General features: G+C 40.7%; 2 protein-coding genes across 3 annotated transcripts; both read right to left on the minus strand.

The window, feature by feature from the left end:
* Positions 1–1,898: 1,898 nt before the first annotated feature.
* On the minus strand, positions 1,899–9,481 carry LOC118359163 (vacuolar protein sorting-associated protein 4B-like). The gene is made up of 11 exons (XM_035737481.2): positions 9,217–9,481; positions 8,724–8,835; positions 8,219–8,369; positions 7,991–8,052; positions 6,604–6,723; positions 6,313–6,469; positions 5,996–6,144; positions 5,673–5,754; positions 5,254–5,473; positions 4,931–5,071; positions 1,899–4,835 (listed from the first exon to the last, which is right to left on the minus strand). Exons 1-11 carry the CDS (start codon positions 9,235–9,237, stop codon positions 4,734–4,736), a joined length of 1,317 nt encoding a protein of 438 aa, XP_035593374.2. The 5' UTR covers positions 9,238–9,481; the 3' UTR covers positions 1,899–4,733.
* A 603-nt stretch (positions 9,482–10,084) lies between these two features.
* On the minus strand, positions 10,085–15,298 carry LOC118359165 (ankyrin repeat domain-containing protein 29-like). Of its 2 annotated transcripts, none has more exons than XM_035737483.2 (10): positions 15,079–15,298; positions 13,461–13,571; positions 12,742–12,840; positions 12,390–12,488; positions 12,131–12,229; positions 11,575–11,673; positions 11,334–11,432; positions 11,012–11,107; positions 10,756–10,854; positions 10,085–10,641 (listed from the first exon to the last, which is right to left on the minus strand). In XM_035737483.2, exons 1-10 carry the CDS (start codon positions 15,088–15,090, stop codon positions 10,558–10,560), a joined length of 897 nt encoding a protein of 298 aa, XP_035593376.1. In that variant the 5' UTR covers positions 15,091–15,298; the 3' UTR covers positions 10,085–10,557. The 2 variants fall into 2 exon arrangements, with proteins under 2 accessions (XP_035593376.1, XP_035593377.1); XM_035737484.2 differs by having other exon boundaries at positions 13,402–13,571.
* Positions 15,299–16,052: the final 754 nt, after the last annotated feature.

Raw genomic sequence — 16,052 nt, forward strand, 5'->3', positions numbered from 1 at the left:
TGTTTGAAAAACAATTAACTTTGATATGACAGTCGAGAGCAAATCAATAATAGTGCTTAGTTATATGAAATGTAGACTACACGCACATTCTATAGATTATTTACACATTTGACATGACAGTGCTGTGTGTGTTGGGTCTGGGGACAAAACACTTGTCTCTTAACACCGTTCCCTATATTTCACACCACTGTTAGTGTCACAATATTACTCTCCTATGCATTGTGTTCGCATCCCAGTTTCTTGTGAATGATAAGCTATATGTCAGTTTATAATTGCAGTTGGAAATATATACAGTACCAGTCAAAAGTTTGGACACACCTACTCAATCAAGGGTTATTCCTTATTTTTAATATTTTCTACATTGTAGAATAATACTGAAGACATCAAAACTATGAAATAACACATGGAATCATGTAGTAACCAAAAAGTGTTAAACCAACCAAAATATATTTTATATTTGATATTCTTCAAAGTAGCCACCCTTTGCCTTGATGACAGGTTCGCACACTTGGCATTCTCTCAACCAGCTTAATGAGGTATTCACCTGGAATGCGTTTCAAGTGCCTTGTTAAATGTTAATTTGTGGAATTTCTTTACTTAATGCATTTGAGCCAATCGGTTGTGTTGTGACAAGGTTGGGGTGGTATATAGAATACAGCCCTATTTGGCAAAAGACCAAGTTCATATTATGGCAGGAACAGCTCAAATAAGCAAAGAGAAACAACAGTTCATCATTACTTTAAGACATGACAGTCAGTCAATCCAGAAAATTTCAAGAACTTTGAAAGTTTCTTCAAGTGCAGTCACAAAAACCATCAAGCGCTATGATGAAACTGGCTCTCATGAGGACCATCACAGGAAAGGAAGACCCAGAGTTACCTCTGCTGCAGAGGATAAGTTCCTTAGACTTAACTGCACCTCAGATTGTAGCCAAAATAAAGGTTTCAGAGGTCAAGTAACAGACACATCTCAACATCAACTGTTCAGAGGAGACTGCGTGAATCAGGCCTTCATGGTCGAATTGCTGCAAAGAAACCACTACTAAAGTACACAAATAAGAGATTTGCTTGGGCCAAGAAACACAAGCAATGGACATTTGACCGGTGGAAATCTGTCCTTTGGTCTGATTAGTCCAAATTTGATATTTTTGGTTCCAACCACTGTCTTTGTGAGATGCAGAGTGGGTGAACGAATATGATCTCCGCATGTGTGATTCCCACTGTGAAGCATGGAGGAGGTATGATGTGTGGGGGTGCTTTACTGGTGACACTGTGATTTATTTAGAATTCAAGGCACACTTAATCAGCATGGCTACGACATCATTCTGCAGCGATAGGCTATCCTAACTGGTTTGCGCTAAGTGGGACTGTCATTTGTTTTTCAACAGGACAATGACCCCAAACACACCTCCAGGCTGTGTAAGGGCTCTCTTACCAAGGAGAGTGATGGAGTACTGCATCAGATGACCTGGCCTACACAATCACCCGACCTCAACCCAATTGAGATGGTTTGGGATGATTTGGACCGCATTGTGAAGGAAAAGCAGCCAACAAGTGCTCAGCATATGTGGGAACTCCTTAAAGACTACTGGAAAAGCATTCCTCATGAAGTTGGTTGAGAGAATGCCAAGAGTGTGCAAAGCTGTCATCAAAGCCAAAGGTGGTTACTTTGAAGAATCTAAAATATATTTTGATTTGTTTATCACTTTTTTGGTTACTACATGATTCCATGTGTGTTATTTCATAGTGTTGATGTCTTCACTATTATTCTACAATGTAGAAAATAGTAAAATAAAGAAAAACCCTTGAATGAGTAGGTGTTCTAAAACTTTTGACCGGTAGTGTATATATATAAATATACATACATCCAAAGATAAGTAAAGTAAAACCAAACATCAGTCATTTCAGTAAGTAATAGTTTTATGTACATATATGTTCAAGATCAAAACACAACAAACTGGATACCTCTGGAAAATCCCAGAAAATAATCTTGAATACATAATTATAGGAAAACCCACAGTCATACATGTTAACAGTATTGCCAAAAGAATACATAATGATCGTTCGTTCTTCTTTTATGAAGACAAACTCCTCCCTTCTTAGCATTGTTCAATGCTATTCACCTCACCCCAGTGACCAGACAATATGTAAACTGCTCAAATGAGAAAATAAAAGACTACTACTGTACATTGAGGTTTATACATTTTTTACTATAAAAGAAAAGTCTGAAGATTTAGAAACACAGCTGAATCTAATCATTACCAAGTAAGGAACTATCTGAATATGCGTCTTTTTTTAATAGGGTATCTGAAGTTTCATTGGCTATAGTGGAAAGTGGGAGGATATACAGTGCAATTGGAAAGTATTCAGACCCCTTGACTTTTTCAATCTACACACAATACCCCACAATGACAAAGAAAAAACAGGTTTTTAGAAATGTTTGCAAATGTATTAAAAATAAAAAATGAAAATATCTCATTTACATAAGTATTCAGATCCTTTACTCATTGCTTTGTTGAAGCACCTTTGGCAGCGATTACAGCCTCGAGTCTTCTTGGGTACGATGCTACAAGCTTGGCGCATCTGTATTTGGAGAGTTTCTCTCATTCTTCTCTGCAGATCCTCTCAAGTTCTATCAGGTTGGATGTTGAGCGTCGCGGCACAGCTATTTTCAGGTCTCTCCAAAGATGTTCGATTGGGTTCAAGTCTGGGCTCTGGCTGGGCCACTCAAGGACATTCAGAGACTTGTCCCGAATCCACTGCTGTGTTGTCTTGGCTGTGTGCTTAGGGTCGTTGTCCTGTTGGAAGGTGAACCTTTGCCCCAGTCTGAGGTCCTAAGCACTCTGGAGCAGGTTTTCATCAAGGATCCCTCTGTACTTTGCTCTGTTCATCTTTCCCTCTATCCTGACTAGTCTCCCAGTCCCTGCCACTGAAAAACATCCCCACAGCATGATGCTGCCATCACCATGCTTCACTGTAGGGATGGTGCCAGGTTTCCTCCAGACGTGATGCTTGGCATTCAGGCCAACGTGTTCAATCTTGTTTATATTGTTCTGAGAGTTTTTAGGTGCCATTTGGCAAACTCCAAGCAGTCTGTCATGTGGCTTTTACAAAGGAGTGGCTTCTATCTGGTCACTCTACCATAAAGGCCTGATTGGTGGAGTGCTGCAGAGATGGTTGTCATTCTGGTTCTCCCATCTCCACAGAGGAACTCTGGAGCTCTGTCAGAGTGACTTTCGTGTAGTTGGTCACCTCCCTGACCAAGACCCTTCTCCACCGATTGCTCAGTTGGGCCAGGTGGCCAGCTCTAGGAAAAGTCTTGGTGGTTCCAAACTTCTTCTATTTAAGAATGATGCAGGCCACTGTGTTTTTGGGTACCTTCAATGCTGCAGACATTTTTTGGTACCCTTGCCCAGATGTGTGCCTCGACACAATCCTGTCTCGGAGCTCTACGGACTAATCCTTTGACCTCATGGCTTGGTTTTTGCTGACATACACTGTCAACAGGTGCCTTTTCAAAATGTGCCTTTCAAAATCATGTCCAATCAATTGACTTTACCACACGTGGACTCCAATCAAGTTGTAAAAACATCTCAAGGATGATTAATGGAAACAGGATGCACCTGAGCTCAATTTCGAGTCTCATAGCAAAGGGTCTGAATACTTATGTAAATAAGGTATCTGTTTTTTATTTGTAATACATTTGCAAAAAATTCTAAAAAACAGTTTTCACTTTGTCATTATGGAATATTGTGTGTAGATTGCTGAGAAAAAAATATTTGATCAATTTTAGAATAAGGCTAACAAAATAAAGGGGTCTGAATACTTTCCGAATGCACTGCACATTGATTCTTCTTCAAGGCACAACTTGTACAAAACATTTGAAGTCTGCAAAGATGTGGGAAGTACAATTTAAGGGGTCAAAAACACTTTACAAAGGATTATTGCTCACTCTATTACTGATTTCCCTTTAAGATCAATAATCATTGGGTTTTATTACACTATAACATACCCCCACCAACCCATTCCAAAGTAGTTTTACTTTCTTTTGACCAGCAAGGCACTCAGTCTAACATCTTCTTTCAAAAACAGCATACAGAAAAACAATATGAAAATACTCTACATAAAAACTGATGAAAGAAAATTGTAATCATTAAAGTTGCTGGTAGTTAATCATGATATGGTCCTCTTCAATGAGTGCTGCTCCATCAACGCAGAGTCAAAATTACAGATGTAGCCCTTCTTGGTAAGAAAAATGAATAAAACGAAAAAAAAAACATTGGTAAACAATGTCCAAACACATTACAGTACAACAAAACAGGCAATCCTCATCTATCTTGTCAAACCATAGATGCACTTAAAGCAGTAAAGGACTTTTGGAGGAGTTATTGTAATGCACAATAGCATGCTTGTTTGATGCCATCAAGGCCAAAACAGACACTTTAGTGTTTTAAAGCATAAATTATAAATACTTTTCATGAATCCATATTATTTGAGACCATCACCATCTTCAACCAATCTATCTTTGTAAAAAGAAAAGTTGCATACTATGGGTACACTATTATGGGTATGTATTGGCAACTAACAAAGTAAGTCAACAAATTAACATACATGAAACATGAAGCCCCTTTGCTACTTGTGGAGAGAAAGTAGAGTAGCAAATGCAGGCCTGAGAACCAGTGAAGAAAAAGGATATGAGAAAGGAAAGTTGTGTTCGCATTATTTGGTTGAGTATTAGCCTTCCTGACCAAAGTCCTCTGTGAACTTCTTGAGTTTGTCCAAGTCCTGCTCGTTCACAGTTGGCTTGGTGTTGTGCAGTGACCTCAGCATATCAGCCTGTGAACAGCACATCACAATGGTCAGTTAGCATCACATACTTGCTCCCTCATGTTCAAAATCTAAAATATCTATGTTTTTGGGGTTCTTCTCACCATGCAAACAATGGGCTCCATGAGTTTCTCGCCATTAACATCCATCCAGGTCATCTCTATGGCGTCTGGATCTCCTGGTGAGCATGGGGTCAGGAGATCGTCTACCACGAGGTTGGGATTGTTCCATGATGACCCTTGGACCTGGGTGTATGAAGAAGAACGCATGGGCAAAAATGGTACATGGATTTGTGATAACTGATGTTTCATTGACAGAGTATTCACATGACTCAATGCTTCCTTTACAACGATCAGATGAGGAAAATTAAATGAATTAAGATTCACTGCACCAAGGTGAGCCCTGTCCCTGTTTGAATGTCACATACCCGTTTGAAGTGAGTGGCCGACTGCACCTTCCTGACTGGCTGCATGAGGGCGTCCCTCACGATGACGCTGATGTCTGCTCCAGAGTAGCCTTCCGTCTTCTTACCCAGGGTCACATAGTCTGATTCAGTGAGCTCATTGGGGGTGGAGCCCAGATGCAGCTTGAACATGAAGGAGCGGGCTTGCCCCTCAGGCAGAGGGATATAGATCCGCTTCTCAAATCTGAGGCACAGAAACACGACAGTTGTGATATCTGATATGGGAATGTTTATATGGAGATACAGCAAGGGTCATCCCATTATTTATCTCTAATGTTTAACAATCTGTTTAATAAGAGTCACTTGGTCCCAAAATGGTGAATAATATGTCTTCACAATAAGATAAAGGACTTGAGATCATCAGAGGATAAATATGCACTGACCTTCTCCTAATAGCAGAGTCCAGTGTCCAGGGGATGTTTGTGGCTCCTAGAACCAGGACTCCCTCATTGTCATTTCCAACACCTCAGAGAAGAGAGAGAATTATTTAAATATACAGCTGATTCAGTCAAAAGGAAAGCTAAAATCTGGCAAAAAAAATGGTTGTTTAGTTGTTCTGGTGACACCGTACCAACAAAAAGGTTCAGTGCCAAACGACATAGTGGCCAAAGCAGTTGTGTCAATACTCAAGGTACAAGGTAATCAGGATCTGAGGATAGGCTTGTGTAACTGCACAGTCTGTCAGCCCAGTGGCTGGCTCTCTCACCCTGCATCTGGACCAGGAACTCAGTCTTGATGCGGCGGGCTGCTTCACTCTCGTTCTCACTCCTGGAGCCACACAGAGAGTCTATCTCGTCGATGAAGATGATGGAGGGCCTGTTCTCCCTGGCCAGGCTGAACAGGTTCTTCACCAACCTGAAGATAGAAAGAGTTGTGGAGAGTGAATATGAGACCAAAGGACAGTGTGGGAGAAGAATACAGAGGAGAAGGAGAGAGATGGGGATGAATGAGAAATATCCTTTCAAATAGTATATTGATTTGATTGCATAGCAACCTGCCAACCCTCCTTGCCCCATCACTCACTTTTCACTCTCACCCAGCCACTTGGACACCAGGTCAGAGGAGGAGATTGAGAAGAAGGTAGAGTTGTTGGCTTCTGTGGCCACAGCCTTGGCCAGATAAGACTTCCCTGTACCAGGAGGGCCAAACAGCAGGATCCCTCTCCATGGAGTTCGCTTTCCTGGACACCAAAGACAAATATACTTAGGTATTATTTATTGAAAACGATTTACTCGTCAGATGCACTGTTGCAAGTCACAATACATCTGTTAATATCTAGAATGTTATGTGTTTCTTGAATTCCATTATTCATACCGGTGAAGAGGTGAGGGAATTTGATGGGCAAGATGACAGCTTCTTTAAGGGCCTCCTTTGCACCCTCAAGCCCAGCTACATCATTCCATTTGATGTTTGGCTTTTCCATGACGATGGCCCCTGTAACATAGATAGATATAAGTCGGTGAAATGTAGTACGGCAAATGGGGATGTAACAAATGTTAAAATGTTCTTAACGTTTAAAGTGACATTTTTTTCTGCTTCAACTGAGAGAGAAAAATACACACAAAAAAAGACATGCGAATTCACAATGCAGACATGGTCCTGTGTCTGACCGCTAGGTGGCAATGCAGTTCAAACTACCGCAGTCATGGCTACCAAATGGCGCTCACCTTACTGCTGTCCCCCACACACTCAGCAACGAAGGTAGTTAATGCCATCTTTAGGTTCTCTGGGGTGTGCCTCTCCTCCATGTCCTAAGTGGTTAGTACATGGGACTTCATGTCCCACTTCTCATCAATGTGATGGCTCGTTGCGGTGATGTATGACAGCGTGTTCATAGAAATCCAACAATCTGTTGTATGGTGTTTGAGATCTCGACCGTTGTACTTCCAGAGCAATCATTGTACAATTTCTGTACTATTTTTTTTTTTTTTTTACAATTTCACTGTACAATTTGTACACTCTTGTAGTCTGGTTCTAGATATGCCATTAGGACATTGAAGCCGGCATTCTCTACCCTTAACCATGGCTGCATATCATCTGCAATAATTTCTGTAATCAGCGCTGTGATTTTCTCACTCCATCCCTTATCGCACTTCTTTCGTGTGAAGAGCCTGTTTAATGTCTGTTATTGGGGGCCTGCGCTGTTTCCAGCAATGGGTTGGAGCTCACGGTCATGGTGTCTCCCTTTCAGATGTTTTAGCATTGCTCCTGTTCTGCCTCTGCACTAGCTCAATTCACCACCTTCTCATTTAACTTCTTAAAGTATTGCCATAAAGGGCTTCGCTGCTGTCGATTCACTGTCTCACTCTCCAAACATTTTTCCAACTGTTAACAATGATGATGTGTGGAGCCCTTTATATCTGTGGGAAATAATTTGAAAGAAGCATTTCTCCTCCTACTAACTTTACAGCATTGTTGGGTTAAGTATTCGTTTAATTTCTATTTTTCCCTTTATGATGATGATCGGGACCTGTTAGTGGTAGTTTTGTCATAACTGCACTGTGAACATAATTTTTTCGGTTTAGGATTTTTGTAAACGTTAACGATCCCAATTTAGTTTAAACGTTCACACCCCTGACAGCAAATATCGCTTTTTATCATTCAAATCAAATACAGATTCAGTCTCACAAGACTGCATCAAAGCTTTGTATGAGCCACACTAAAAATGCTGAAAAGTGAAGTAGCTGATGATATAACTCACCTGAGAGTTGATTTTTAAACTTCTTTTTCTCTGGGTCACCTTCACCTTCATCACTGTCATTCCTGCAAAAGAAAAAACAAAGTAGTTTGAGATCACTGTACTGATAAGGAGGCCCACCTTTATGCCACATAAAAAGTATAAACACAGTTCAAAAGAACCAAGAATCAGATCAGAATGAAGGATTGGTAAGGATTATAACACATCTCAGGATTTCTTATGCTCACTCACCCTTTGTCATCAGAGCCGGACTCCTTGACAGGCTTGGCTGGAGGGGCCTTATCCTTCTTCTTCAAGTATTCCTTCAGCTTCTCTGCTCGGTCCAGGTACTCTGCACACTTTGCCCTGATGCTCTGCTTGGCCTTGTCTCCCTGGGCCTCATCTGCAGGGAGAGGAAATGTATAACAGGTTGGCATCACATTATGTCCAAGGCTGGGTAATCTTCACACGTGGGTCATTCAATGTGAAAGTGAAACAAAACTGTTAAAGTTGTTTCCTGAACTAATTCTTCATGTTGATCCATAGCTCCTAATGGGGTCATTTAAAGTTCATTCCAAACTCTGAGGTAAAAGGTGCACAGTTCATAATCATGTCAATCACACATATATCAGTAAATGAAAGGGAACAGAAAAACAAAGTAGCCTATGTAGATGTTCTGTGTTTGCAGTATAAATGCAAATTAAGAACTTGAAAAAATAAGTAACGGGAAGTTGAACTGAGATAAGAGACAACTCACATTTAACAACATGAAGGAAGTATTGAATGGAATGCTGGTACAACCGGAGAGCTTCCTCGTAGTTTTTAGCCTTATCCTCTTCCGCAGCCTTGCTTGCAAGATCTATTGCTTTCTGTAACACAATGCATGGGCTATGTTAAAGAAGAACCATAACAACAGAGGGTCGAGAGCATTAGCATGACGTCATGATCTTGCGGGGCTATGTTAAAGAAGAACCATAACAAGAGAGGGTAGGGCATTAGCATGACGCTATGATCTTGTTCCGCAAGATGTCACAAAGGTACGTCAAAATGGCATTTGTAAATGGAAAATCAGAAATCATACACACTTAGTTGATGCGAATTCATTAAATACTTTGGGTCAAGAGAGACATTAACTAGACAAACGTATAATAACGCCATATGAACCCACAGTAGACTAACGATACAATCCTGTGTTAGCTACAGTAGTTAGCTAACTTATTTATTTTGTATCTGGCTGGAGATTCACTCACCTGTAAATTGTTATTAGCCATGGGTGCTGGTTACGTACGATGGTAAAAATAACCCACCGTAGAATTTCACTCGTCTCAGTAAATCAACGTGCAATAGCTATACTACGACGTTATTAGCTCTGGTTAGTGTTTTGTTGTCATTTTGGTGACAGTTCTTTAATTCTTCGGAATCTCTTCCGCATCAAGATGTCGAGTGTCACTTCCGCCTATGGTTTTACACGTGACATCAACACAAAAAGAGACAAGAGCTTTTTCTGACCTATCCTTGTCAATTTACTGCGGTCAATTTCACAGCCTATTCTTAAAATCTATGTGCATTGCATATGCGATAAATGAGGTCAGACAAAGAGCATCAGACACATTTGCATGGATTCAGTTTCTTGGTGATTTATATATACACTAGATGACTATTAAAGAGCGCTGTGTTGAAGCCACCGTGCCTCCATCTTGGCAATCCCCACTGTGGTAATTTCTCGGGGGAAGCTATATAAATGCATTAATTAACGTCTACATTCGTTTCCGCCACATTTACTATATTACAGATACCTTAATGCATACTTTAAAATTATATTATGTGAGCTAAACATAAACATTTTAAATATCTAAAAACATTGGTTGTACATTTTTTTGAGATGACTAATGTTACTGTCCCCACTACAACAAAAAATGCTTAAATACATGTCATTTTGTCCTTGAAACATTAAATTGAAATACCGTAGAATTCCATTCATTGCTATGGAGGACTGCTCCTACTGGAGATTACCAATATGGCCGACCGGTGGCTTCAAAGTCTCTCAATCGCCAAAACCAGCATCTAAATATCCAGAGTTTATATAGATCATTGGTACCAACGGTAAGTACACTGACCTCTAGTGACTTGTTATTTATTATAGCACATGTTATTGACTTGGTCACAGGAGAAATTTTGTTTTTTCTTCCACATTCATATTTTATTTAACCCAATGTACAGTATTGCATTTACTAAAATTGCAGAAATAAAAAAATGCAAAATATTTAGAAATATCACAGCACCAGGATACAATATTTTAGAAACTAAAACTATACAGCAAAGTTAGAACAACACCTCAAACAAAAGGATGTACATGGCAAAATAACTCTAGCCACAAACAGATGCATTTTGGTAGTAGGCTACATATTGATATGTCCAGTTACGTTTACTCCAAATAGCATTGTATTTTCTGAAGCTGCAATTGAAAGCAAGCACCATATAAGTATTGTAGTGTGACTGAATCCTGTTTGTTTGTTCTCTGTTGTTCGGAGCCCTCTGTGCATTTCTCTCCATAAAACAACCATGGTCTAAGGTGGGAACTAGGATTGTCATCAACTACTTCCATTTAAGATTTGTGGTCGCAGAGCACTCAGGATGCGATCACTCTTTGTAAGATCTGCTGGCAGTTCATTGTTCTGCAAAGAAAACAAAACCAGTCATGAAAAAATAATCAACCAGAGCAACGTCCTAAAATGCATCCTTCTCCTCTGCTTTGCTTCTTCTCCCCTGTACACACTGCAGTGATTTACCTTGTTGGGTAGTGTGGGGTCTGCATTGGCCCCGAGCAGAAGGTTTACACTTTTATGATTGCCACCCATGACAGCAGCGTGGAGGACTGTGGAACCATTCTGGAGAAATGGAATGGTGAAGCCACTTAACTAATGGCTGGTTCTTATCACTAAAAAACTCATAATGTTTTACAATACAATGTTTCACAATATACTTCTGAACATGGCCAGAGACAGGAGACGGCAAAGAGAAAGCATCACTGCCTAGATATCTTACCTTGAGAAGGCCCATTGAAGGGGAAAACTTGAGGAGCTCCTCAATGACACTGTTGTGTCCTTTAAAAGCTGCCTTGAATAATGCAGTTGACCCGTCCTTCAATAAGATCAAAAGAAACATGAGACATTGATATTTTAATTGCCCATTCAATATATACTATGCCTAACACAAAGAAATGCATTTCAATAAATTACTTGATTGAATATATTGATGGAAGACAATCATCTTGTCTTTGTCAACCCACTGTGTACCCACTGTGTACCCACTGTGTACCCACTGTGTACCCACTGTGTACCCACTGGGTTGCTATAGGACAACATACTTTTCTGTCAGCATCCCGATCTGCACCACGCAGAAGTAAAACCTTCACTACTTCACTGTGTCCCATCTGGGCTGCCATCCACAGGGGGGCTGTGCCATCCTGGGGAGGAGGGATAGTGAGGGAGGGGGGTGAGAGAAAGAAAATGGAGACAAAATACAAGGAGGAAGAGGGTGAGAAGAGAGATGAAGAAGTCAGTCCCTCTATTGAAGTCCTCTATTATTGTTTGGGGGAGTGGCCTCACCTCCCTAGGGTGGTTAACTTTGGCTCCAGATGACAGCAGTTGACGTATGACAGTCACATGACCCTCCTGGGAAGCAAGGAAGAGTGGGGTGGCACCATCCTGAAATATGATATTAGAAACATGTCACAACAGCAAAGTTATGCATTGTATGGCTTGTTCATGAATAGTAACACATATAATGGCACTGTTGTGGGTACACTGGATCTTATAGAAAGGAGAGAAAGAGGCTGATGTTTTAATGATGCAAAAAACACTATTGTCAATCACCAATATCATAACTAGTAGTGAGCAGAGAATCACTCTGTCGAAATGAATGTAAGCCTTACTGTATTGTTTTCATACAAACATGTAACATAGTTACACTGAGTAATCCAATCCCTTCTGTGTGTTGCATCAAACAAAATACATCTCATGTCTGACTCAGCGGTAACCTGAGAGGGTCTTCCAGTGGGATTTTGGTGTGTTGTGGAATACAGCATTGGACACTGTGAGGCTCTGCAGGAGTGTGGGAAAAGGACAGACATAGTGAGATGAGATAGGTGTTAGGGATGCTCACATGCAGCTGGTCATGAACATTGGCTCCATTCTTCAAAAGAGTGTCTACCACCTTAGAGTGGCCATACTGACAGGCTGCAGAGAGGGCTGTGCCACCGTCCTGCCAAACCATGAGAACACAGATTAGCAACATATCCCGCAGTGACTGGCACATAGAATATGACTATACACAGCAGACATCCAACACTGGATCACTGCCGTCAGCATATCTTGTCTGCCTCCCTGTGATGTTCTCTCTCTATGTAGGTGACACGGCATACCTTTGTCTGGAATTCAGTTGAGGCACCAAATTCAAAGAGGAGCTTTACTACTTCATTGTGTCCCTGCTGGGAAGCGAAGAAGAGGGCAGTGGAGCCGGTCTGAGGGTGGAAACATGCATTCAATGTCAGAAAGACCTTAAAAAAGGACATACACATTTTCTCAACGCTTCTTTACTGCTTATTGTTTCTACTTTAACCACATGAGTCTCAAAGCAACATCAATAATTCAACGCTAATTCCAGACGCTGTACTACGGAAAAGCAGATGGTTGCAGTTTATCAAGGAGCAGCACTAAAACCAAGGTATTTCTTCTAATAACACCTAGGTGTACTAAAGTGGGAGTATACTTTACCTCTCTCTGCAGGTTAATGTCAGCTCCCTGCATGATCAGCTCCCTGGCACAGTCACTGTGGCCATTGTAGGACGCCACCATCAGGGCTGTGGTGCGAAACTGGAAAGAGATTGAGGGATCACAATCAATCAACACCTCAGTTCAGTCAGATCATTGTCTTACATGTCATTCAAACTGCACATGAAAGAAACCTGGAGGTATAGATTTTTTTGTTTTTGTTTTGTGTTTTGATTCTCCTCCAGACAACATAATTGCACACACAGCCCTACAAAGTACCACCTGATGCTCCACCCAATCATTCACATTCCCTAATCTCTAAAGAAAGTTGCTGAAACATACTTCAACTTATCAGCGGAGACTTGACATAGCATTAGATTTCAAATAGCACACAACAATTAACAATTAGATGTGACACACATGGAAACGGCAAGCACCTGAACATGAGCAGACCTACAACACATTATTGAGACATACATACACCTGCACACACACACACACACACACACACACACACACACACACACACACACACACACACACACACACACACACACACACACACACACACACACACACACACACACACACACACACACACACACACACACTCACTCATACACACACACAGAGAAGAGTTGTAGCTCTCTCTTTCTCTCCTACCACAGGTGGTTTATGGGTAAAGCGTGCAGCTGAGCCGCCAGGGCATGCAGCGTCCGTACACTGTCTCTGCAGTCGGCATCCACACGGCCACTGTTGAGCAGTAACTGAAGCAGGGCCAAGTTCCCCTTTCGAGCTGCCCAAAACACAGCATTAGCCAGGGGCGTCTCCTTCTGTAGGACAAACACACATGATACAACATTGAACAGACACAAGTGTCTACAGTATCATCACAGGTGTCAAAATTGGGCAAGTAATTTCTTTGCTGGTATTGGTCAGACAATGGGGGTTATAGCGAAAAACATTTAAAATGAGTTGCAGTCAGGCTCTTCCTGTTCACAATCAATATGAGAATCAATATGGACAGAAGCTCTTTGCACACACACACACACACGTTGATTATGCTCTTGCATTGGGTATGGTGTGGTTATATGGTCTCTGGTCTGGTTGTGTGTAGCTCCCACCCACTTACGTAGGTCCAAATGAATCTGGGTATGTTTAACACAGACAAGAGAAAACGCAAACATCTAGCAACCCAAAAGTTGTGTTTGAATTTCATCACCATATCATTTTTAGCAAATGTTCAACTACATACTACTTTGCAACTACTTAGCATGTTAGCTAACCCTTCCCCTAACCTTAATTAACCCTTTAACCTTCAACCCTAGCTAAGATTAAACTGTCATGTCGCTGCCACTTGGTCTCATTATTCTGTATGTGACAGGTAGCCTAGTGGCTAGAACGTTGGGCCAATTCCCGAAAAGTTGCTGGATCAAATCCCTGAGCTGACAATGTATAAATCTGTCATTCTGCCCCTGAACAAGGCAGTTAACCCACTCTCGTACGTGGTTGTAAATAAGAATTTGTTCTTAAATGACTAACCCAGTTAAATGAAGGTTACATTTTCTTTATCAGAGTCATGCTAAGTTTCGTATGGTATGTATTAATTTGTGCATGTCCATCATCCATTTCTTATGATACATTATATTTCGTATATGTTATGAATTCTCAAAAACGTACAATATGTTATGAATTGCAAAAACGTACAATATGTTATGAATTCCCAAAACGTATGCTATATTACGAATTCCAATGTGTTGTTGCTAACGTTGGCTAACGTTAGGTGGCTAATGTTAGCCAGAACAACTGGAAACTTGGAAAAATGCAGGTCAAATCATGATGTCAGTGATCTTCAGGTCTGAAAGTCTGAGCTCTAGAAAGTGGCCCGAGATCTCGAATTGGAATTTCGAGTTGGATTACCATTCAAATCGATTTTTTCCAGCCGGAGCTTGTTTATGTCCGAGTTACCAGTTGTTTTGAACGCGGCATATGTCCGGGAAGACCATGACCACGAAGGTAAAGCAGCATATCTAATTTCGATTACGATGTTATTATTGCCCGCAAAGCCCCTGCGATGTATTCATTTATTACGTGCGCATAACTCACCATAGGCCTATTCATAACATCACAGATTAGAAACCATTTACGCAAAGAAAGTAAGCATTCGTAATGAGTATATTATATTAGGCTACTCTCTCTTCATGCCAAGCATGGTTAGAGTAGCCTATGCAGTAGTAGCTGTAGCTCTAGTTTAGATCCCTGTAATATGAATATCTATATATAGTGGAGTTGAGTCAACTCAGCTACATATGCAGAAAAGCAGGAGAACGTTGAGATTACCTTGAACGACATCCTGTGGACCTCATTCGTGACTCATATTTCTTGCGTATGGGTTGTTGTTGCTAACGTCCCGATGGGTTTAACTGTAATAACGGCTGTAATTCGTTTTGCCACACTGACTGCTCCAAGGGTGTCGGCGCGCTGTTGGAAAAAACACGCAGCAAATCCTCTGCAGTGCCGCTCCAGCCACACGCAGACAGGCGCACGAGTCACGACCGCTGCAGCTATGTCTGATTCGATTTCTTGGAGTCGTTTGTTCAACCAAATGAAACGAGGTCGATTCTGTTACAGTTTCATTTCACAAGCATAATGATATCTCTAACAAATTCATTTGACTTGGTGAAAATCCGTTTTTTGGACCTAACTTGCTTAACACTTTTCCCATATGATTTTTTCTTTCACAAATGAAGACCTCTTCCTAAGTATGCGGTCAAATTGTTAATTGTGTGTATGGTTTCCTAAAAACAATGGGGGCTCAATTGACCCCTTTGGCTCTCCCCTACTCGGATCTTACAGTAGATCTTATAGTAGTGTCTGTGTTGTGCCACAGGCTACCCTGTATTCTTGGATGTTGAGCAGCTGTTTCAAAGGTATTATTAGTTTGTGCCAAAATTTGGGACTGGAGAAGAACCATGACTGGTATAAATACTATAGTATTCAATGTAGTGTTTTTGCTGACTTTACTATAGTATTCCCTGCAGTATTTACTGTAGTATACTGTTGTATTCACAGTTAACTATAGTATAAATACTGTAGTAAAACAAAACTATAGTATATGCTATAGTAATTAATGTAGTGTTTTTTGCAGATTGTTGTATACTGTAGAATTTACTGTAGTGTTTTTGCGTCTATAGTATACTGTAGTATTTACTGTAGTGTTTTTGCGTCTATAGTATACTGTAGTATTTACTGTTGTGTTTTTGCGTCTATAGTATACTGTAGTATTTACTGTTGTGTTTTTGCGTCTAGAGTAT

The sequence above is a fragment of the Oncorhynchus keta genome, chromosome 26 (assembly GCF_023373465.1).
Source record: "Oncorhynchus keta strain PuntledgeMale-10-30-2019 chromosome 26, Oket_V2, whole genome shotgun sequence".
Lineage (NCBI taxonomy): Eukaryota > Metazoa > Chordata > Actinopteri > Salmoniformes > Salmonidae > Oncorhynchus > Oncorhynchus keta.

Coding starts and splice junctions, on each gene's coding strand:
- LOC118359163 (XM_035737481.2), bottom strand. CDS start 9,237: ATGGCTAATAACAATTTACAG. Junction 8,836..9,216: donor TGGCTAATAACAATTTACAG/GTGAGTGAATCT, acceptor ATTGTGTTACAG/AAAGCAATAGATCTTGCAAG. Junction 5,474..5,672: donor GACTCTGCTATTAGGAGAAG/GTCAGTGCATAT, acceptor TCTGTGCCTCAG/ATTTGAGAAGCGGATCTATA.
- LOC118359165 (XM_035737483.2), bottom strand. Junction 11,433..11,574: donor AAGTTAACCACCCTAGGGAG/GTGAGGCCACTC, acceptor CCTCCTCCCCAG/GATGGCACAGCCCCCCTGTG. Junction 10,855..11,011: donor CTTCAATGGGCCTTCTCAAG/GTAAGATATCTA, acceptor CCATTTCTCCAG/AATGGTTCCACAGTCCTCCA.